Raw genomic sequence first — 25,468 nt, forward strand, 5'->3', positions numbered from 1 at the left:
ATACTGATCGAGTCCGCAAAGTCCAGCCAATCTCTTGAATTAAATATTAATTGTATATATATTGACTACAAACAGAATTAATAGTTGTTAATGAAATAGGTTTGGCAATGGTAAATTGAGACTGGAAAAAATATAACCAGAACATCGACTCAAACTATGCATGTGCTGTATAATATCGAGTATTATTTTAGCAAAACTAAGCACTGCTGACAGTGGAGAAAATTTCAGTAAAGTCAATGAGAAAATGTATTAGGATTTGTAAACTTGTAGTTTTCTTTTCTCTCACAAACACAACAGTTACATTTGTACTAATCCTATTCTACAAATCACAAATTAATAAAATCGTGGGCTCATTTTTTCCATCAAGGGGGAAAAAATCATACTCACAATCTCACATCATCTAACAAGTAAAATTTGTCCATGGCTTCACACTTTTGATACATGGGTGCACCAAACGCAGAATAAAGATAGGGTCACACTACACTTTACATTACATTGACGAGAAACCTTTGTATTAAAGTCAAGTAGATATTTTTTTTATATTTTGAATATACTGTTTTTAAATGTTGAATTCATGTTTATATAAAGACTGCAGAGCATGAAGTCATATCATGTTTTGTCATGTTTTTATCATTTGTTAATTTGTAGAATAGGACTTGTGCACCACCAGAAAATAATTTGAAAAGGTTTAACTGTTGTGTTCTTTGTAAGAGAAAGAAAAGTTTGCAACTTCTAAAAAAACATTTTCTCTGACTTTAAGGGTGCTTTCACACCTGCCTTATTTAGTTCAGTTGAATCGTACTAGAGTTCATTTCCCTCTTTGGTGCGGTTCGTTTGGTGAAAGCAGCAATCGCACTCGGGTGCACACCAAAAGCGGACTAAACAAGCGTACCGAGACCTCCTTGAAGAGCTGGTCTCGGTGCACTTTCAAACGAACTCTGGAGCGGTTAGCTGGTGGTGAGAACGTGATCCGGCCTCGAACAGAACCAACTGCAAAAGTACTGATAATATTTTGACTAAACCAGCTGCCATAGTTAGCTGCGCTGACATTATGTGCATGACATTATTACCTGATAGATCGTTGGAAATATTTTCGGAATGAGCGTGTCAGAGGTAAGAATAATTAATGCACGCCTCCGATTGAAGTGACGAGTGATGTGCGCTCGCCGTCTGCAATACGTTGTTTTCAAGTCGCATCCGCGCTTCATTATAGAAAGGTATTGTTTGCATACTGTGGTTAATACACAATATGTAGTAGATTATGGCCAGGGACAAAACCTGCCCGAAGTCGTCTTTCTATAGTGTTATAGTTTGCTGGCTTTTCCTCTTCTGTTGAAATTTTCCCACAAAGTAAATTCTGACCAATCGAAAAGCAGTTTAGGTAATACACCATGGCCAATGAGTGATGTGGATGTTGTCACGTGTTTCAACTGGTCCGGACCAAAGCAATCAGTGTGGTGTGAAAAGGAACCAAAAAAGCTGTAAAATGCAACAATGTATTATTTAATTGTTTGGCCTTGGTTCGGACCAAATTAACTGAACAAGAGATGTGAAAGCACCCTAAGTGCACTGATGTGTGACTATTCTTTACAACTACAAATCCCACTGTCACAGGTGTTCAGTTTTTCTATAATAATACCCTCACAGAACAGGGTAGCAATCAGCCATCCATGCAAAAGCAGAGGTCAGTGTGGTGGACTGTTGGTCCATCTGTCCAGGCCAACATTTGATGTCTTCATGCCTTCAACTGGGGATTCCCAGAGAACCTGTAACAAAAATAGTACAGTTCAAAATCCATTGTACATACTCATTACAAAGTATTGAATCTGGTTACACAAATTATCATACAAGGTTCAATTTAACTTTAGCTCAATATACAATATTTGCAGCATAATATTTTACAAAAGGCACGGTTTTGTCATGCACTCTGAATATTCCATTAATTTGGCAATTTGTGACAAGCCCAGTGACATTGTCACATTTTCTTCTCTATTTAATTTTTATACAAAATGAATGATTAATGTAAAATATAAACAATTACATAACTAAACTGGAAAAATATTAGGGATGTCACAATTCTCAATATAATATTGACCCATTCGGTACGACACCCTTGGATCAATAGGCGCTTGTTGTATTGCATTAATTTCTGTGCATTTTATTTCTCTCTGAATTGGCTCTGTTTTGTGTGCCAATGAGTCTATGCTGATATGAGCAAAATATCCAATCACGATGCACTAAAGTTAGGGGGTGTTTAGCCACGGATGCAATGCTGGTGTCTTAGAGCGGTGAAGTGAGGCTGCAGTGCGCACCACCATCGTTTAAACCTGTGGTGCGGGTGGGGTGTGCGATATAAAGTTAAAGAGTTAGTTCACCCAAAATTAACCCAATAACCCAATAAATTCTGTCATAATTCCTCATGTGGTTGGACACCGGTCAGACCTCCGTTCATCTTCACACACAGATGAAGATATTAGTGTTGAAATCCGATGATTTGATTTAATGGTTTATTTGAAAGGGGACAGTGCAATTTCATAAAACACATGAACAAACATGGTTAAAAAAGCCAGAATTAGCTAAAAGGCTATTTTTCATCTGTAGTCCCCTGGCCAAGATGTAAAAAAAAGCAATTAAATACATATAAAAATATGTATCAGATTGCTCAGAAAGGCCTTCACTGACACCAATGTCATTTCCTCTCTCAAGACCCATAAAGGCACTAAAGACGGCGTTACAAAGCCCATCTCACTACAGCGGCTCTACAATCATTTTATGATAGTAAAGTAGTAAGTAAGGTAGTACTTTTTCAAAGTTCAGGAACTTTCGAGGGCGGGACTTGGGCGCTGAACATGCTGATTGGTTGAGCTCACGCAGCATTTTATTTCAACCGCGGGTTCGTCTCAGCCATCTTACGTGCAATGTCCGTAATAGCTGATAATAATATACATTGTCATTTTAAATCTAGCTTTACAAGCTTTCTGAATATGCTGCTGAATCTGCATATTAGTGCTCTTTTCTGTCATAACCAGCAAAAGCAGCACAGCTTGAATCTCTTCCATACTTGTTATTAATTTTTTTTCACCATGTAAACGACCTGACCGATTACTTTTAAGTGTGCGTCCTTACATGACGTGACGGCGCGCGCCGCGCTCATGTTGACAAGAGAGAATAGTTAATTTTTCTGAGGGGTAAACGTTTTATTTTGTAAGTTATGAAGATAATGTTGGAGTAATGACACAGCGTATATTGCCCCAGGCAGTTTTTACTTTAACTGCGCCTGACAGAAGATTTTTTTTTCTGAGATGATTATTACACTTTACAACAAATAAATAGCTATAAATAATACTGTATTAGTCCTGGTGGCCGTTAAGAGTTGCTATGGCTACAGTTAACACATTCCAGCTGCTGGAGAAAACAGCGTTGACATTTTTGATGAGGCAGACAAACTGCATGTGACAAAATGATTGCGATTGAAAGTCATCACATGTAAACACCAGATCAGTTTAGATAACGGCTCATGTAGACAGTCCACTAAATCTTTCAATCGGTATACACAAAAATGATTTCTGTCTGACATTGATGGAGGAGCAGTCGCGCAGTAGGTTACATCACCAGACTAATTTGCCTAATCTTCTCGGAACTTTAGATCGCGGTCGAAACGCAGACAGATGCAGACAGGGGGGGGTCTTGATGAGTATCTGCTTGGATACTCATCAAGATGGACATGTTGACATACTTCTTGTGCGAGTTTGTCCGTTTAAGCGCAAGACTTGTAAGAGAACTCAATATTTGCGTGCTGTGAGACGTGCGCGCTCTCGGATGATGCACAGAGACAGATCTTCTCAAAGCGCGCTAGAGTTCTCATTCGTGTCTTCTGGCTCTACACTCGGGTGATGAAGGTGAAAATGACTGGTTTTTCTTTTATTATCACTGTTGTTGTAGTGTATAACTGAGGAGCCAGTACGTGTATCTATCGACAGGATAATTTAATAAACAAAGCATAATTTTCAAGTTATAACCCATATTATATAGCTCGGCCATATTGTTTTGGTGATGAAAGTCTTTTGGCAGAAAGCGGAAAATTTGGTGCATCCCTACTAAATAATGACTTCTATAGTGATGGGTGATTTTAAAACACTTCTTCCTGAAGCATCCGAGCATATCGATTCATGACCAAACTGCTGAAATCACGTGACTTTGACGATCCGAATCATGATTCGATACTGATTCATAACGGTTCGAAGCTTCAGGAAGCGGTGTTTTGAAAACAGCCATCACTATATAAGTCGTTATTTAGCTTTTTTTGGCGGACAAAAACTATTCTCATCGCTTCATAAAATTAGTGTAGAACCACTGTAGTGAGATTTTTCATTTTTGGGTGAACTAACCCATTAAATTCATATAACAAGATTATAACAGATAATTCCATTAGATTTTGAAAAATGTAATTCAATTTTGTGGAAAAGTTTTCCTTAATTTAAGTGCGTTCAATAGCTTTGTTTTTGAGTGTATTTTTCAGACTAACAATGTAACATTAAACCTATCAAAATAAATTAAAGGGATAGTTCACCCAAAAATGAAAATGTGATGTTTATCTGCTGACCCGCAGGGCCTCTGAGATGTAGGTGTGTTTGTTTTTTCAGTAGAACTCAGATGAAGATTTTTAACTTTGACATGCATTATACGAGCGATATTAATCCATATTAAACCCCAACCCCTGTGGCTCGTGGCGACACATCGAAACGATCGGTTTCTGTGATAAACACAACTGTATTTGTTATTTTTTTACCTCATATAAGACGAATCTCATTTAGGATGAGTAGGTCAAAATCCCGGCGCGAACGTAGATGCCTCATTCGACCGATCCATCGAGGCACTAATAAGGCATATATCTATGATCGCACCGGGTTTTGACCTTCTTAGATGGAACTAATGGCGTTGGGAATACTAGATGAGATTCGTCTGATATGAGGTAAAAAAATAACACAAATACTGGTGTGCTTCTCACAGAAAGTGATCGTTTTGTGTTTTAAGACATCAATGTGTCGCCACGAGCCGCTGTGTTTAATATGGATTCCTAAGTCTTTGTGTTTTTTACTCTCATAGAAATACACCCCATGACATGCATTATATGAGCAACAGCTGAGTTAAAAATCTTCATTTGTGTTCTACTGAAGAAATAAACACACCTACATCTCGGAAGCCCAGCAGATAAACAGCACAGTCTAATTTTTTGAGTGAACTATACCTTTAATACAGATTGAAGCCTGTTGTTTTCAGTCTTTTGATCTGGGATAGTGGCAGCTATTGGGAAACTCACCATCTTCATGTACTAATTGTAGATGTCATCAAGGCCTTGTCCTGAAAAATCTCAGCACCAAACGCTGGGCTTTATATCTGATCTGGTAATAAGAGCACAGCAATAACTGTAAGAACTCTAATGATATCTTTACCCTCTGACACTGTATTGTGATATAATTCAAACATTTTAGAGGCTAATAGTATGAGCAGTGAGTACGCTGAAAAATAACTTAAATGCCTAAAGTTGTTGACCGCCTGAACCACAGTCAGCATTTAAAGTATTTAAGTATTTAGTAAAAGTATTTAAGACCATAACATCCTGTTATCATAATAGTTAATCATAAATACAAACTATAACACATTACATTTGTCACCTTGTCTAATTTTGCTGATTATTTTACCCTAAAGGCTTTTCAGACGGTCTTACTGTAACAACATGGAGTTAATGTTTTTAAAATGTACAGACCCCCAACTTTTGAACAGTAGTATAATTTTTGAGGTTTTGCTTACCAGTCATCTAGTTTTTAGCCTGAGATTTTCTTCAACAGGAGTGCAGGCCATCAGCATGGAAGAATCTAGGAACATAAACAATTTATCACAGAGCCTATATAATGTCAGGCTTATTAGAAGGAAACAAGCTTGAGCAGAGGTGAAACGCAGATAAGAGAAAGTAGAATATGCAGAGTATACATACAATAATTTCTTAACATAATTTGTTTTAGGCTTACTTCATTTTACATTGCTCAGTGTTACTTACGTGTGGTTGTCAGAACCTTGCAAACTGTAATAAAAAATAATTTTGCAAAAGAAAATAACATGCATGGTGATGTAGGTAAAATATTTATTAAGGTAACACTTTGGTATGGGAAACATTCACTTAACTTTTGCCTCAAATTCATAATTTACTGCTTAATAGATAGTTAGGTAGTTGTTGTAGCGTTTAAGTTTAGTTAGATACCAGGAAGAATTTAGGGATGTTGTAGTATAAGGTCATGCATTAATATGTGCTTAATAATACTAATAAACAGCAAATGTGCAAGCTAAGAATCGTTCACCTTACTAAAGTGTTACCTTTTGTAGAAAAAATACTAAAGATCTAATGAGATTTTACCCTTCTGTCAGCAGCCCATGAGACCATCCTTTGCCTCCGTTGTTGTATTTTTTTTTTTTTTTTACTGAAATCACAGGGGGAAAAAAAATGAACGTAATTGGTATTAAATAATTAAACAATAAATGTAATTTAGGTTGTTGTCGTTTTTTTTTTTACCGTGAAAGATCATTTCATTTGATTTTGGCGTTTCCTGTAATAACATTAACTTATAGCGAAGTTAGGTTAAATAAATTAGCTCACTTCCAATAACCCATTGACAGACTACCAGCAAACCTAAAAAAACTATCAAAGCCTCTCTTCTGCACATAAAGACGTGATTAAAAACTCACTTTCATTAGAGCTAAAGTATATTAGCAAACTGCTAATAAAAAACGGTTGAGATGCTAACGGACTTTTTCAAAGACACTGAACAATTTTAATAAAGTAAATATTCGACAGAAGCGTGTCAATTACAGTAAGAAACGTGTACGGAACAGTTTTATATTATTTGTGTAATGTTTATGGACTAAACTTACCTGAAAGCAGCGAAAATAACAGGAGCGTGTCCGTTACTGTGCTGTTGCTGGCTTGCTGCAAACTCCGGCCCGTTTCCATGGTAACTTCCAGTGTTTGCCTGTTCAACGCACGCCCGTCAAAGTCACGCAGCAGCATTACGTAAATAAACACGTACATTACCAATTTAATGAACAGTCAGTTTATTTATCAGATGATGACAAATGTTCAGACAGTTTGGCAACTCAAAAAACTTTGGCACAAGAGTATGCACCATTTCTGACTAAAAACTGTGAGGAATTCTTGGAGTAAAAACTGCGATTACAAACTGCCTGTTTTTTTTTCTGATTTCCTCAAGTGAAAATTTACCTAAAACCCACAGATGGCGTCGCGTCGCTTCGTCTTCTCTCGGGTTGGTGGCAAAGAGATGAATGGGCATCATGAGCAAACAACAGATAAACACAGCATCGGCCTCCAGTATATTGGGCCGACCCAAAGCCGACGAGCTGGAAATAAAGCGATATTCGCGTATGCCTGGCCGATACTTATTCGATGTTATGATTTGGAGGCCGACGTCCGCTCTGGGGCCGACGTCGGCCAGACGTATGTGTGCTATCTGGGTAGGCTTACTTGTAATAACAAAAAATAACATAATTATCGTTTTGAAATATTAAACCTGTCAATACAGAACGAAATATTCTGTAGCCTATTTTGCCATCAATGCCATAGATATGTAGGTCAATAGGCTCCTGCCGACGTTGTCTTTGCTTTATCAATAGGCAATATATTTATATTTTACATGAAGTATAGGGCTTCCCAGCAGCAGCAGCGCCGCGTCAGACACGCTTCTGGTGTGCAAAGACAGAGAAAACGCCGCGCAGCCGCCCCGCGGCTGACACGCAGCAGAAACGCCACGCTTGCAGTGTGTCTCCGGCCTAACAAGGTGATAATAAGCCTAGGCTGTGCGTGAATGTAGTTAATGTAGATTTTCCGCTGTGTTGGGCTCAATGTTATATGGAAGAACTTCAAGAAGCACGATAATTTAATAAATAAATTCCGTGTGGTAAACCGATGATAAGCAGCCCATGCACGTCACGCTGTTTTATTGCGGATGGGATCGCCAAAATATCTCCAAACCACTGAAGTTGAGCGAACTAACTTGTCAACGATATCTGTGTCCTCCGAGCTGGTCGTGAGCTCTGAGTTTTCTTCACTATTGCTCAGTTTTATCGCTTCACTTCACTCCGATCCCCCAAGCCTGTCAGCCACTGACTGTAAACAACAGCGCATGTGGCACCCAGAAGCCCGGTCTGCAATACGCATAGCGCGTAAGCATTATATCAAGAATTTATTGAACTGTTATCGTTTTATTGAGGAAAATTATATAGTGATAATTATCGTTATCGTTTTGTTGCCCAGCCCTACCTTAATTTGTGCAATCATGCTCTCTTTCCACAAATTGCTTAACCTCCAGTTTTGTTTTCTTCCAGCTGCGCTCCATTTTCCTGGCTGCTATTCTAATGGCCCAAGTGTGCTCGTTGTACCACAGCGTTGGATTATTTTCTTTAATCACTGGGTAGCAACTATGTCTAAAGTGCTAGTAAAGAGAGAGTCAATATTTTCTGTTGCAACATCAAGTTCCTCTTGGCTATCTGTAATGCTGAGGAGATGGAACTGATGAGGAAGATTATGTACAAAGCAATCTTTAGTCGCAGGGGTTATAGTCCTGCCATATTTGAAGCGAGGGATGGCTTTGCAGCCTTAGCTAAATCAAGTATACATTATGTTAGGTAATGATCTGAGATGTCATCGCTCTGCTGCAGAATTTTAACGGTATCAACATTTATTCCATGTGACATAATTAGATTAGTATGATTAAGGTGATGAGTGGGTCCTGATACGTGTTGTCTAACTCCAGTAGAGTTTAGAAGAGTGGTTTTCAAACCCTGGGTTGTGACCCTCGGGTGGGTCGCGAGACTTAAAAAATGGGTCGCCAGGACAATTAATGGACAAATGGGGCGGCAGTGGCTCAGTGGTTCATGTAAGTTGTCTACAAACCAAAAGGTTGGTGGTTCAATCCCCAGTTCCACCTGACCAAGTGTCAAAGTGTCCATGAGCAAGACACCTAACCCCAGCTGCTCCCGACGAGCTGGATGGCGTCTTACATGGCTGACATCGCCATCGGTGTATGAATGGGTGAATGTGAGGCAAAAATGTAAAGCGCTTTGGATAAAAGCGCTATATAAATGCAGTCCATTTACCATTTACAATTAAAAAAAATGGAGTTAGCTTACATTAAAAATTTAAAAATATATATTTTTTTCATAATATCATTCTATAGGCCTATATAAAAGTAATAAATACATGAATATATATTGACTAAAATAATTAACAGATAAACAAACAAAAAAGGAAAAGAAATGTGACAGTTGCTGCTGACTGGTTCATTATCGTGAGGCGCGACACTCCTCCAAACAAGTTCACGGAACGGAAAGCCAGAAGACAGAAAGGAAATCTTGTTTTCTTTAGGCTATTTTATAGCACAATGTAAGTAAACACTTCTGCTATTTTAAATAATGTCCTTCTCTTATCTAGCCTATGACTATAACAGATTTTATTTGTTTCCTCTGCTCTTTTGCACTGGCGTTTGTGAGAAACCATTGTGAGGGCATTGCAAACTTGACATCGCAGCCAGTTCATTATCAAAATAAAATAGCCAACCAAATATATAAAAAGTTACATAGCTCAGTTTAAATAGCCAGTAGTAGCCAACACTTCGTGGCATTCAGCGTGAGCACTGCTCCTGAGATGTTTCCAAGTAGACACCCGCTCGCAACATGCATGTTTTGTCCCTCCTGGCCGCATACAAGTATAAATAGTTTTTTTTTCTGCGTGGTTTGGCGTGGCAGAATATGCGTAAAGTGCGCTCGTAATTCCAAAAAAGCTATCAGCTATAGTTCAATGCGATCTCACAAAGCTCTGTTATCAATAAAAATGACTACACAATAATCTTTTTTTTATACTGTCTAAACTTTCTTTGTTATAATTAAAGGATTTGTCAGCATACAGAATTCAGCACTGCACAAAAACTCTTTTGAATGGTGAGGGGATTTTTCTCTTAAATTATTTTGTTTGGCCACTGCGTTCTAGAAATAAACATTTGTTGTATCGGCTTTGTTTAACCAATATATTGGTTAAATTGCACAACGCGGCAAAAACGTGTTATACTCTGCCTCCACCTGTAATTTGTTTTTATTTTATAACATTTTATTTGTTTCTAGATGTTTTATTTTTAGATTTTTTTTTATTTTGCTGTAATCATGCAAATAGTTTTACTCTCCCGAAATCCACACACACACACACACACACGATACCGCCCGCACTCAGCCATCAAATCTAGTCCCGCGTCGCACTGTATGTGTTGGGTTCCGCGAGTCCCGCGCCGCACTCTATATGCGTTGGGTTCCGCGAGTCCCGCCGCCGCACTCTATATGCGTTTTTGCGTTGGGTTCCGCGAGTCCCGCGGGAGTGCATCTCAAGCACATTTTGCGCATGTGAAGAGGATGATTTTTTCCCATCAATATTGGAACGCGAGTTAAGTGGCCAAAGCCTATAATAAATAATGTTTTAGCATCTAAATTATCACCTATATGGAAACATTTGGACTCGAATGAGGGAGTTAGGCTGCGTGAGTCTACGCTGGTTACTTTCAGTTCCTCATCAAATTATTTCGTTTTGACTTTATATAGTTATTGCCTTCTGTTCTGAATGCCATTAAATTTGAAGGATTTGTTGTGGAGTGAGGGGAACTAAAATAACCTATGTTTGTAGTAATATTTCGCTTTATTTAATCTACTGGTATTATTATGAATGCAATCAAATGCGACTTATACGTGACTTACCTGTTTTCTCTCTCTTTCAAAAGTCTTGTTGGTTAACGGTTAACCAGTTAATTAGCGTCCCATAGATATGCCTAGCTATCAAATTAGTGCAGAATCAACTTTGCGGTTGCGAACGCATCAAGGATCAAGTCAAATGGCCCATTGTATACAAGTATTGTTACGCTTGGCTTGACTAATTTGAATGTAAATGGTTGTAGGCCTATATAGGTAGCGACAACAAAAACAAAAACAAAAAAAGAGGGTCGCTTTAAATAAAAGTTTGAAAACCACTGGTTTAGAATGTCTCTAAATGCCAATCCCAATGTGTCTTTTCATTGTCTACATGACTATTAAAATCACCAACAATTAGTCCTTTATCTGCAGCCAGTACTAACTCTGATAGAAAACCAGCAAATTCTTTGATAAAGTCTTTAATGTGCCCTGGTGGCCTGTGTACAGTGGCCACACAAATGTCAAACGCGATTTATCATTTACACTACACAGCGTTACATAAAGCACCAAAACTTCAAAGGAATTATACTTGAAACTACACTTCTGAATAATACTGAAGATATTATTATAAATTACAGCAGCACCTCCCCTTTATCTTTCAGATGTGGCTCGTGTTCATAACAATAATCTCGGGGGGTGCACTCATTTAAAGTTATGTAGTCGTCAGGTTTTAGCCAGGTTTCTGTCAAACACAGCACATCTAGGTTATGATCTGTAATCATATCATTAACAATAAGCGTTTTTGGCGAAAGGATCTAATATTTAGCAACCCGAGCTTTATCAATTGTTCATCCGTATTATATCTGTTGTTTATTTGTTGTACATCAATTACATTTTTACTGTTCAATGGTTTTGATGTTGGTTTCCACATTTCAGTCAGTATCTTTAGGCAGTTTTGATTTATATGCTGTGTAATGTTTATGGTCACATTTTTTTGCATATGCATCTGTTTACATACAATCGCTAGTTTTACACAAACAAGTGTTACTTCCTCGCATGGAAGTTTTGCTTTTTACTGCTACAAATTGATAATAGTCAGATAAGTACGATTTAAGCAATGCCAATGCAGTTCCACTAATACCAACATCATTTTCGAGTCTATTCAAGAGAATGTTGTGATCGATAGTATCAAATGCAGTGTTAAGATCGAGTGACACAAATAGAGAGATACGACCACGATCAGATGATAAGAGTAAATCATTTGTAACTCTAATTAGAGTAGTCTCAGTCTCACTGATACGGTCTAAATCCTGACTAGAAATCCTCACAGATACTATTTCTTTCTAAAAAGGAACATAGTTGTGAAGACACTGCCTTTTCTAGTATTTTTTGACAGAAACGGTAGATTTGAGATTGGCCTGTAATTGACTAATTCTTTAGGATCAAGATGCGTTTTTTTAAATAAGTGGTTTAATTATAGCCAACTTAAAAGTTTTCGGTACATATCCTAATGTCAAGGATGAATTAATGATATTAAGCAGTGGATCTATGACCTCTTGAAGTATCTCTTTTAATAGCCTAGTTGGTATGGGGTCAAGCATACATGTTGTTGATATTGATGATTTAACAAGTTTAGCCAATTCTCCTCCTATAGCAGTGAATGAGTGTAATTTTTCCTCAGTGACACTACAATGCTCTGTCTGATGTGATACTGTAGTAGATGGCTGCATGGTTATTCCTAATATTATCAATCTTACTAATAAAGAAGTTCATAAAGTCATTACTGCTGTGATGTTTACAAAAATCAGAAGTCGGAGCTTTATTTTTTGGTTAATTTAGCCACTGTATCGAATAAATACCTAGGGTTGTGTTTGTTCTCTTCTAAAAGAGTCAATAAATAAGCAGATCTAGCAGTTTTTATGGCCTGTCTGTATGCAACCATGCTCTCTTTCCACAAGTTGCGAAAAACCTCCAGTTTTGTTTTTTTCCAGCTGCAGTTTTAAGGGCCCGCGAGTGTACTCGTTGTACCACGGCCTTGGACCATTTTCTTTAATCTTCTTTAAGCGCCGGGGAGCAACTATGTCTAAAGTGCTAGTAAAGAGAGAGTCAATAGTTTCTGTTGCAGCATCAAGTTCCTCTTGGCTATCTGTAATGCTGAGGAGATGGAACTGATGAGGAAGATTATGTACAAAGCAATCTTTAGTCACAGCGGGGATAGACCTGCCATATTTGAAGTGAGGGGATTGCTTTGAAGCCTTAGCTAAATTAAGTATACATGATATTAGATAATGATCTGAGATGTCATCACTTTGCTGCAGAATTTCAACAGTATTAACATTTATTCCATGTTACATAATTAGATCTAATGTATGATTAAGGCGATGAGTGGTTCTTGATACGTGTTGTCTAACTCCAGTAGAGTTTAGAATGTCCCAAAATGCCAATCCCAATTAATCTTTTTCATTGTCTACGTGGATATTAAAATCACCAACAATTAGTACTTTATCTGCAGCCAGTACTAACTCTGATAGAAAATCAGAAAATTCTTTGATAAAGTCTTTAATGGGCTCTGGTGGCCTGTGTACAGTGGCCAACACAAATGTCAAACGGGATTTATTATTTACACTACATAATGTTACATAAAGCACCAAAACTTCAAAGGAATTATATTTGATACTAGACTTCTGAGTAATGCTGACAATATTATAAATTACAGCGACACCTCCCCCTTTACCTTTCAGACGTGGGTCATATTTATAACAATAATCTTGGGGAGTGCACTCATTTAAATAATTGTAGTCGTCAGGTTTTAGCCAGGTTTCTGTCAAACACAGCACATCTAGATTATTATCAGTAATCATATTAACAATAAGTGCTTTTGGATAAAGGGATTGAATATCCAGCAACCCGAGCTTTATCATTTGTTCATCTGTAGTATATCTGTTGGACATCAATTCAATTTTTACTGTTCAATGGTTTTGATGTTTTTTGTGTGTTTACTAATTCGGGGAACAGACACAGTCTCTATGTGATTAATATCTAGGTGAAAGAGTCTCTATGTGCTGGGATTTAGCTGACTCTGGTGACGTGAGACAGCTAGCAGACGGTTGCTTTAGCCAGTTTGTCTGCTTCCTGACCTGGGCCCCAGTGAGTCAAGGTTTAGCTCTAAGACTATGTGCCAAATTACTAGAGAGAAGAGCAGCACCGGCCCGTCAGAGCAGCACCAGATGAATGCCGTCTATCTTCAACAGGTCAGGTCTGCCCCAAAAACTTTTCCATTTGTCTATGAACCCTGTTATTCTGTCTAGAGATATGTGACACACTTAGATTATAATGTTGTACTGCAGTGCTCATTGACATTTTGACTAAAATTACAGAACGAAAGTTTGGTTCATAAATCTGATATTTGATAGACACATGATCTCACTTTCTGTTTTCTATTTTATCTGGGTTTACTTGAATCTTCATTTATCCTCCTTGGACTGATTCTCACTACTTAATGTTTATTTCAGACCCAATGGAAGTGAAAGAGCGAAATCAAGTGAAATATAACTGAAGGGAAATTACAAAGGTGATGATCCTGTAGTTTGTTTCAGCCTGTTGACACCAATAAAATGTGCTTAATGTGCCAATTTACAGCAGATCTCAGACATCACCATAATGAATGAGGTAAAAACAGGGAACTTTTGGCTCTTCAGCAGCTCAGTTAAACATTATGGCCTGTTCTTTTTAAATGCAGATTGCATCAGAACGCAGTGATCACAGTTCACACCTGCAGTGAAGACCCGCCCATAACAATTCACCAATAAATACTGGGAATATTCACATCATCCTACAAGAGAAGGACAAACTCCAGGTGTAGCAGCTGAACTCTGTGTGACTGTTAAAGATGGAGTTTATTAAAGAGGAGATTGAAGACATGAGTGATCCAGAACCATCCAGAATAAAACATGAAGATACTGAGGAACAAACAGGTTGGTGTCAATTCTTAATTCTTAAGTATATCTATATGGATGATCAATGATAGAGAAATGTATCTAAATTATCATAACCCTATATATAGCAGTTGTAAAGCATATTTTAGCTATATTAACAAGTGAACGACAGAACAAACATTTGCCTCATGAAAGATCTTGTATCTGATTTGCTTTCTGCTATTAAATCAGGGTTCACTTAAACTGATTCTAACTTAATGTGTATTTTAGACCAGGTGAAAGTGAAACTGGAAAGACAAGAACTGAATGAAGTGAAGGAGGAACATCATAAATCTACAACTCAAAGAACAAAAGCCAAAAAGTGGCACACCTGCACTCAGTGTGGAAAGAGTTTCACACAAAAAGGAAACCTTAACACACACATGAGAGTTCACACTGGAGAGAAACCGTATACATGCACTCAGTGTGGAAAGAGTTTCAGACATAAAGGAAACCTTAATAAACACATGAGAATTCACACTGAAGAGAAACCGTTTACATGCACTCAGTGTGGAAAGAGTTTCAGACTCAGGGAACAGCTCAATGCACACATGATAACTCACACTGAAGAGAAACCGTATACATGCACTCAGTGTGGAAAGAGTTACAAATATTTATCTGTTCTCAAGTCTCATCTGATCCGTCACTCTGGAGTAAAACCATTTACCTGTGATCAGTGTGGTAAAGCTTTTATTTCTTGATAGTTCATTCAGATGAGAAGCCTCATGTGTGTTCTCTCTGTAGAAAGAGTTTTTCAAGGCTGTCCTATTTTAAACTGCACCAGAAAACACATGATGAAGTGAGAGATCATGTGTGTTATGACTGTGGGAAGAGCTTTACTACAGCTGGCGATCTGAAACTGCACCAAAGAATTCATACTGGAGAACGTTACAAGTGCTCATACTGTGACAAGAGCTTCACTCAGTCTGGAAATCTGAAATCACATGAGCGAATTCATACTGGAGAGAAGTTGTACCGCTGTACTGTATGAGTTTTGGACATCAGCTAATTTAGTGACTCATTTTAAAAAGTATTGTTCTGTGTCACAGTGAGCAAATGTTTTCTTCAGATCAAAAATATAAATCATGAAATCATGTGTGGTTAATTAACTAATAAACTCATGTTTCTGTGAAATGCCACAATATTTGTTCTTTATTGAACTATTCCTATGAATATTATAGAATTTTTCCCTAATTGGACACTTGTTCAAAGAAATACCAAAATGAACTAACGCCAGCTTCACATTGCACAAGGCAGGGCAGAAGAAGTGCCTATGGAGAGCTGGAGCCGTGCGCGTCCATTGTGCATTCATACTGGCAGCGTTTCTCTCACGCACTCCGACACTGTCATTCTCATGCTTTGGTTTATGATGGGCAGCATATATCTGCTGCAAATGTGGCGTGTTCCCCTCCGTCCAAACACATGCATATAACATGCTGTCTATAGATAGTTAACCTTAAAGTTAATTGTAACGCTTTAGATTACGGCCCGGAAAATACTGCATAATTGAAGTGAATTTACAACATAACTTTCAGTAATTATAGTGTAACTATAAAGTAAGTATGTGTAGGTATAAGGGAGCTATGTTATATTTGGGAAATAAAGAGGTACTATCAGGAAAATTAACAAATTATTTATAAATTTTAATTAAGTTGTGTAGTACGTACTTACCCTGTAACTATTAGTGTAGTTACGGGGTAAGTATGAATGTGCAGGCTTTAAATTAAAGTGGCTCTTGTTCCCCTCTTGTTTCATGAAGTTACAGGGTAAGTACAATAAAAACACAAATATAATCTGATATCACTCGGAAACCTTTATTTGAAAAATGAAAGAAGAAAAAAAATGATTAAAAAAAAAAAAAAAACAGATTTAGAGCACATTCTTTTATCTAGCTTGGCTTCATCCTTCTTTTCTTCCTTGCCAAATCTTAAGAAGGATCCCACACGTCTCTAGCTAGTATTCTGTAACTGTTACACTGAAAATACAGTGAGCACAGAAATGTCCTCACCGTTTACTCGTCTTTTACCCTCATGCCATCAGAGATGTATGCGACTTTATTTCTTCAGATGAACACAGAAAAATGAATACTCTCTGCTAATGAAAATTCATTTGGGTTTCTAAGAGTTAAGACATCAAACAGCACATACAGCAATAACTACAGTAATCCATACGATCCCAATGCATGAATCAATGTCTTCTGAAGTTAAACGATAAGTATTTGTAAGAAAAATACAATATTTTAAAAAAATGTAACTGTAGATTGTATCACTTCCGACCAGCAGTCATCTGCGTGTGCATGCGATGGTTGAGTTCACGCTAGACGTAACTTGAAGGGTGACTTGCATGCACCAAAAAACTCATGCGGATGTCTGATGCTGTACGTTTGTTAATTTTTTATTTTTATGCTCACAACAGTAAACAAACTAAAATATATGATAATGGCAATTACATTACATTAAAAACAAAGGAGGAACGCCACATGACAGAGGGGTCATTTCTGAAAGAATGTTATTAGCAAACACAGAAAATGATCGGTCACTCAAGTAAGAGGAGAACCAATTTAAAACCATCCATGAGAACCCCATTTCATTTTGTCTATTTATCAATACATTATGGTCTAATGTATCAAATGCCGACGATAAATCAAGTAAAATCAACACAGAGTAGTGTCCAGAGTCTGCAGCCATCAAAATGTCGCCTGATACTTTTAGAAGTGCAGTCTCCGTTGAACGACATTTGCGAAAACCTGACTGGAATTTGTCAAGCGACTTTTTTCCTTCTAGAAACGGATTCAACTGCTCCGCCACTGCTCTCTCAAGGATTTTAGATTAAAAAAAGGCAGTTTAGATATAGGCCTGTAATCAGATGGGTCAAAAGAATCCAGATTGGGTTTTTTCAGTATGGGGCTGACAACCGCTTTTGGAACAAGCCCAAAACAAGCGACTTTTTTTCTACGGAGCCCCCCTAGGAAAAATAAATAAACTGTGTGGGGATTTTAAACTGTGGGTACAGATTGTCAATTTAAATCCATGTGGACAGATTGGTAAACTGTACAGTTTATTTATTTTTCACCCCCCTGAGCTTCAGACAATGACCACAAGAGGGAGTTAACTACCTTTTAACATTATAAAACTGATGGGATATCAAATATAGACTGATGTACCAAGTACATTAAACACAGTAAACATCTGAAATTTGCACACAAATAATCTTCCTGAATTCACAAATTCTTTATTTATTATGATTTCACACTTATGCTGCCTTCACAAGCTATCGGAATTATCGTAAATACGAGTTTATTAGGTACAAATTGCACAGGAACAATTTGTTCAACATTTGTATGTGATGAGCTCGTAATCACGACTTCAGAAGTGGGAATTATCAAATTTTCAATAGCACTTGAAGGCAGCATTAACTTACACTCTGCACAGTTCTTTTGAATCGTCCCCCACAGCGGGTTGATCTATTATTTTACTCCTTTCTCTTTCTTCCAGTCTTTGTTATATCTCTTCCCATATTTTGCCCACTTCCTGTAAAAAACTCTCCCAACAGTCCAGTCAGTCACCATCAGTGGCAATGCGCGCATTCATTTAAAGTTTACATCACACAGTGAATACTTTTTCCTAACCAGAAAAAAAAAATTGCCCTGCTCTGCCTCTGAGTGGCTAGCGTTGCCATCTGGGTCAGAGATGTGGGTGGGAAAAAACTCTGCTGTCTCTTGTGTGTATGGGTAAAACGGGAGGGACAGAGAGAACGGGCTAGGCTAGTCAAACTCCTACGTTTAAATAGAAAATATTAGCTTGACAACTTATTATGGAGCTGGGATCAAGCCCAAATAAGCAACTACACTTTAGAACGATTTTCTCAGTTCACCCCTTTAAATTAGATTTCAAAGGTTTGTCTCAGCTTTATAAATTAAATGAAATTGGGTCTATACTGGAATGAGACAAATGTTTTCAGCAGCTCGGTTAACGTGGACCTGCTGTTGTTCCTCTCGGTTATTTGGAGTCACCGAGCGCCTCCTGGAGGAAACAAGCGAGTAACGTTTGCTGCTCAATGCGTGCGGTAGGTGTTCACGACAGCTGAGAGCGCGTTTGCGGCAGCTGGAGAGCGCAAACCTGAGGAAGTGAAGATAGATGACAGAACGGACAAACCACAAGAGGTAAACAAACACGTAACTAACGTCATATACTGGATTCAGTCAAATTATTATTGAATATATGTGTAAGGTTACTTAAATATGGCAATAACTCAAATGACAGTTAGATGTGAATGTTTGTAAATCTACATATTTAACAGGGTTGCAACTTTTAAGTTCAGGTTGGAGTGAGACTTTTTGGGAGGGTTGTGGTGGGGTGAGATATCGGGTTCGATCTCGATTCAGTCACAATTCATATGTAGTATAGCCTACTGTACATAATAGGAAAAATTGTTTGTCTTAGCACTATTTTCCACGTTTTTTGGGTCAAATTATGTGCTCCCATTCATTAATATTCATTTGTGTGTGCTTATGTAAGTGCCATTGTCTATTAAAAATATTAGGATGCAAGTTAATTATTAACGTTTTAAAATTTAACATTTGAAGAAATCTAGTGTTTCATCATATCTACTAGATTACATACATGTATATTTATTAAAGAGCCATAAGGCACCTACTGGGTAATGGCATTCAAAATGAACATTATTGAGAAATGTTCATACTGTTCATACAGAAATGTTCAAACTCTCGTGCCAAAGTTTTTGTAAATTACCAAACTGTCTGAACATTTGTCATCCTCTGCAAAATCAACTGACCAGGTCATTAAATTGATATTGGTAGATGTTTATTTATGTAATGTAAGCACATATGTATGTTAACGTACGTAATTGACATGCTTCTATAGAATATTTGCTTTCTTGAAATTCAGTGTCTTTGGAAAAAGCCCGTTAGCATCAACCGTTTTCAGAACCGGTTTGCTAATATACTGTAGCAAGTCTAGAGATTGTTTATGTTCTATTATTGTTTAGAGATGGAGTGTGTTCGAGGTGCATGTATGTTCTTTCATGTGTTATGTGTTCTGGGTGGTGGGGCTTTAAGGCATAGGCTGTTCTTCTGAAAAAAGAGCCTACAGAGTGATGTGAGGGCGGGGTCTCTGAACAGCGTTTGACTCGCTGGTCTGTATGACTGCGTTTACACCGTCGGTGGCAAGGTAGCCGGAAGTCATTCATTTTCAATGGGAGCCGGCAGTGAGCTCCAGCGAGAGTGGCGCGTCCTGGATAGGGGTATGCGAAATATATCATCTGCGATAATATCGCAATTGTTGTTTTAACGATGTGCGATCTGACATTACCGAGTATATCCCTCACACACACAGAGAGAGTGTGTTTGCGTACACTACACTGCACACTTTCACTTTATGCGAGTCTATATTTATGTAATTTAATATTTTTATAATATCACAGGAAGAATCTAGGTATCAGCATGATAACAAATTTGGTATTGATTTTATACAAGTTTACTAAACAAGAATTAAATGTTAAGTGACTTTAATTTTAGACTCCATATTGCCCATTTTTACTCTATTTCCCCAACGAATAGTTAAAAAGAAAGTCACAGCACTGTAATCGCGGCTCTGAGCAACACGCAGTGTTTCCTTACTGGAATAATCAGCTTTTTTTTGAATGAATCAGTTAAATCAATGATTCAGTGACTAAGGTAGATTAAGATAGTCAAGTGATTTCTTCATGAATTAATCAGTCGTTTGAATGAATCGGTTGAATCTCAATGACTCACTCATTAACAGTGACTTGCTGCCGCCTAGTGGTGGTTGTTTTAATTTTACATTTAAAATATCTTTTCATCTTTTAAATTTTTTTAAATATCAGTATTCAACGTCGTGTTTAAAACATCAAAACATTATTTTTGCATAACTGCAGGTTCTTTGTCACCTCTAAGCTCATTAAAAAGTCTGTGTAAATGCCAAACAGCCCTATTGTGTCTTATTATTATGATTTAATTTGATTAAATTCATGAAATTAACACAAAGATGATGCATGAATATAATTAAGTAAATAAGAATAATAATAAAAATGATTGTTACTGAGAAAATCCCAGAAAATATTGAGATATAATTTTTTGTCAATATCGCACACCCCTAACGTGCTGGCTTCTCAGTGATGCATTACAACAGCGATGATAAAAGAAAAACGTGGGCAAAACGGTCTCTCATTGTAAACTCTTCATTAGGGCTGGGACAACGCGTCGACGTCATCGATGACGTCGACGCAAAAAATACGTCGACGCAAAATATGCGCGTCGATTCGTCAGATTCAAAATAAAGATGGCGGCGCCGGAGAGTAGTAGCAACCATAGATGTACATAATAAAGTATATTATGTAATTAAGTATATTATTTATTATGTATATCTATGGTAGCAACACGAGTGGCTCCTCAGACTTTCAGAAGTGCAAGGCTTGCGGGTTGGCCACAGTCTATGGGGTTGGCGCGCGGTGCGCACGGAGCATCACAGGCATGCGCGTCTGTGTTAAGAGCGCCTGCTCCAGGCGCGCACGCGTTTTGTTGTCACGGCTACATAAACAAATTTCTGCACACAGGAAGACAGATGTTTTGGTAATATTTGATGTATTTTAATCACAAAAACAAACGTTTGCATCAAGTGAAAGCATCGGACACATTGGCTACGTTACCTACATAATAAGCTGTTTTAAATTTAAAATGTTCAATGTCTAATCGCGCTGATGTGACCGAGGGTATCCATCCTCTAAGTGAGCAGTTTCATCCCAGGACTATTCCGGTTTTAAACGGAATATTGGCGCCCATAATGCACTCTACATGTAACTTTTTTCACTGTCATGCCGCGGATGCGCGTGGCGTTTCTGTTGCGGGTCAGCCACGGGGCTGCGTGGCGTTTTCTCTGCTTTTGCACACTAGAAGCGTGTCTGACGCGGCGCTGCTGCTGCTATTGATGCGGAGGGAAGCCCTATTCCTAATGTTAAACATAAATAGCCTACTGATACAGCAAAGAAAACGTCGGGAGTAGCCACATATCTATGGTATTGACGGCAAAATAGGCTACAGAATATTTCGTTCTGTATTGACAGTTGCAATATTTCAAAATCGATAATTGACGTTTTTTATTATTACAATTAGGCCTATATCTGCATTTATGTAAACCTACAGACTTTCAAACATGAAAATGTAATTTAATAATATGTATTCGTGTCAAAATGATATATAAACATCTTTTCCTATTCTATTTTGCCTGGAGACGCTCCCAACACACGTGAAAAATAGGCGCTCTTCTATTTCTAGCATGCACGCGTTTTCCGCGCGTCACAGTCAGTGTGCAAACTCCAACCTGTTAACATGTGAGCCGAAACAAAAACGGACACGCCACGCAGCCGAGACGCTCACGCTTGCAGTGTGTCCCCAGATTTGATTAACCAACTTGTTGATATTTAATCGATGGGCATAGCCTGTAGGCTGAGTTGCATACATAGAAAAATCGTATATGTTTCTTTGTTGTAGGTTAATACTTATTTATTTGTGTGTGTGTGTGTGTGTGTGTGTGTGTGTGTGTGTGTGTGTGTGTGTGTGTGTGTGTACTTTATGTTTTGAAGGTTTTATTGAATGCATTGTATAGTCTTACTTTGGAATTTTAAGAGCAATAAACATATATTGCAATGTTAAGGAATTCGTTTTTTCATTCAGATAATTAAATCAACATGTATAAATTGCTATTAGGCAATTAATGGGGAGATAATCGGTAATCGAATCGTAACCGAATCGGACAGGAAAAATTAATCGTTAGATTAATCGATGCATCGAAAAAATAATCGCTAGATTAATCGTTTAAAAAATAATCGTTTATCCCAGCCCTACTCTTCATGCATGCGAGTGCTGCCGTATGTCCGAATATGATCAGTCATTTCTCCGTCATCACCCGAGTGTATAGTGCCAGAAGATGCGAATGAGAACCAGTGGTGGGCTGTCAGGGTATTATATATGCGTTTAGATGATGACATATGGGAAATACACCAAAAATAAATACATTCTTTCTGGAAATATAATCGTAAGGCCCTGACTGAAACCCCACGGTACGCTACTGATGAGAACTCGCTCGCACTGTGAAAAGGTCTATCTCTGTGAACTCGTCCCAAAGCATGCACACGCCTCAGCACGCAAATATTGAGTTATCTTTCAAGTGTTGAGCTTGAATGGACAAACTCACACAAGAAGTATGTCAACATGTCCATCTTGACGAGTATTCAATTTCTGTACCTAAGAACTGTTAGACCTACCTGAAAAGCATTGTTTATTTTATTAGTATCTTTAAGCAATAGTATTTAATTGTGCTGCTGCTTGTATTTAAATTATCTGTTCTTATTTTCTTTATTTTTATTTGACAGTAGTCCTTTTTTCCCTGAACATAGTAAATAGAGACTAGTAAATACAACTGTGATACAAACCTAACCTTGAGCAATCTGTACCGTTACACCCCTAGCGTAACCTATGTGAGAGGGTAGCACGGCAGAATTCAGATGAGCCATTTTAATCTAGATTAATTTCAAAATTATTCTAGATTTAAAAAAATGATCTATGCCCACTTCTAATATTTACATATATAAGGGCTGTCAATAGATTATTTATTTTTAATCGCACTTGTTCTGTGCGATTAATCGCATGCCTATTATGAATTTAAGCAGTCGCCATTTATCTTATTAAACACATTAATTTTGTCATAATTTGCTATAACTAAACCATTAGACAAAACTGTATTTTTAAAACTGTACAAAACAATACTGCAAGCTTCAAGGATCATTGGAGACTCCAAAAGGAAAACAAATAACCAAATATAAGGAGTCCATATAATTCTATAGTATAATAAATTCAAATTTGTACGCACCAAAACCTAAACCTCATAGTGTATAGTATGTGTAGAGAACAACATTGAGATTGTATTCATTGTAAACATGTTATGTAAAATAGACATTTAAATGTAGACCTCTCAAGCTGCGATACTGAGCAGAAACACACAGAGACGCCAAAAAAACTAAGGAGAAAAAAAACGCTTTGACTTCACGAAACTACTATTACTAAACACAACAATGTCGCTCCCTCTGCTGCACGCTAGCTCGGTATATATCTCTGATTATCATCATCAGTTCTCTTTTAACAGTAGGTTAAGTCAGTGTACTGTTAACTGAATAACTTTGGGATGTTGGTTTATTTCGAGTCAGAGAGAGAGAGAGAGAGAGAGAGTCAGACACGTCAAAAAGTGAAAAACGTAAGAAATGTGTGGATTAGTGCTTACTAGAGACGCAAACTGTTTGGAACCATTCAGTCCGATTTGGTGAACTGATTCACTAAAAAGAACCGGTTCAAACGAACGATTCGTTCGCGCACCGGTCATCACTAATGTCCACACATGACAAATCAAACATTATTCTTCGTGAGTGTGTGTGGAAACAACGCAGATGTACTGAATGAATGCTGTGTGAGATCGTGCGCACATGTTCTTCTGTGCATCAACAGATTCTCACGCGTACTGTACGACACAACTATTGCACTCTTAGAAACAATTGCAGAATACGACAGAGCTCATGTTTTAAAGCAAAGCACAAACTGGTATAAACAAATCACTAAAAACGTACGGTGAGTCTCTATTCTCTCTGGTGTATCAGCCTGGTCTTACATTAGCACTGTTTGGATGAATTAGATTACTGGATCACTGAACACTTTCCCAGTGTTTAATGCATAAACTCACCAACAGAGAATCAGGTTAAATAGTTAGAATGGAAATTTCCTCCTACCAGGGTTACAGGTGCAGATACTCAGTGTTTGGAAGTGAGCTCATTTATTTAAACTTACGTAACGTTACTATAAGTTACTGTTAATGGTAGGGCTGGGTTTCGATTCAAATTTCAAGAATCGATTCGATTCCGATCCTCAAGATCTTGAATCGATTATCATTATTTAATTCGATCCGATCCGATCTTCGAGATTTTTATAAGTGTTTTTGAAGAAAGCATTTTTTTCCAGCTGTTACCTGAATTACAGGACTGTAGTTATGCAACATATTGATACTATTATTATAGACATTCAACTGCAAATTAATGGAGTATTGATGGTTGTAAAGAACAATCCCCCTTCCAGGCTGCTCTAGTCAGCGAACGCACACTGTGGAGCTGTGCTGTGGCGCGCCGTCATGACAACGCAGCCATTACAACTTCCTTGGCACTAAGAGCGCACTGCAGCACGGTGACGGCGGTATAACGTTAGGCCGTGTGTCCACCAAAGCGTTTTTAGCCAGCTGAAAACCCTAGGCGCTCGGCTGAAAACTCCTCGCTGTGAGCGCTTGAGAGCGTTTTGGCAGGCAGCGTTTTTTTTCCCTCAGTTGAGACTTGCTTGATGTTATGATACGGAAAATCCGCAGAGGTCTTTCTAATTTCACAGGTAGTTTGTTCCTGTATTGATTCTATATAAAATTGCAGATACAATGTAAAGTATTTGCTTTGGCATTTGTTTTAAATAATTTTGTTGCGTTATTATTGCTTGTTGTCATCTAATGACGACACGCAGAATGTGGCAGTTGGTCTGTGTCGTATTTGTCCCACCCCTCCCTCACTGTGATTGGGTAGCTGGGTAAAGAGCGACAGTGACAGCGCTGCATTTTACTCAAAGTTAAACATTCTTCAACTCTCGGCGACCAGTAAAAAACGCTGAGCGCTCAGCCCGTGAGCGTGAAATTCTCGCT

At 37.9% G+C, this 25,468-nt stretch overlaps 2 protein-coding genes across 4 annotated transcripts in view; both read left to right on the plus strand.

The window, feature by feature from the left end:
• The window catches only part of LOC137084845 (gastrula zinc finger protein XlCGF49.1-like), a 32,403-nt gene extending 16,766 nt beyond the window's left edge, over positions 1-15,637 (plus strand). The window contains exons 2-4 of one of the 2 annotated variants that reach the window (XM_067451339.1): positions 14,477-14,711; positions 14,943-15,392; positions 15,456-15,637. In XM_067451339.1, coding sequence (XP_067307440.1) covers positions 14,627-14,711; positions 14,943-15,392; positions 15,456-15,514 — 594 coding nt within the window. In that variant the 5' untranslated portion in view covers positions 14,477-14,626 and the 3' untranslated portion in view covers positions 15,515-15,637. The remainder of the gene's footprint in view (positions 1-14,476; positions 14,712-14,942; positions 15,393-15,455) is intronic. The other variant, XM_067451340.1, reaches the window with a different exon arrangement.
• LOC137084841 (gastrula zinc finger protein XlCGF57.1-like) overlaps positions 1-25,468 on the plus strand; it is a 103,990-nt gene that overhangs the window by 54,877 nt on the left and 23,645 nt on the right. For both annotated transcript variants that reach the window (XR_010906808.1, XM_067451335.1), the window contains exons 2-3: positions 13,781-13,988; positions 14,250-14,308. The gene's annotated coding sequence lies outside the window, so the exon portion shown is untranslated. The remainder of the gene's footprint in view (positions 1-13,780; positions 13,989-14,249; positions 14,309-25,468) is intronic.

The sequence above is a fragment of the Pseudorasbora parva genome, chromosome 8 (assembly GCF_024679245.1).
Source record: "Pseudorasbora parva isolate DD20220531a chromosome 8, ASM2467924v1, whole genome shotgun sequence".
NCBI lineage: Eukaryota > Metazoa > Chordata > Actinopteri > Cypriniformes > Gobionidae > Pseudorasbora > Pseudorasbora parva.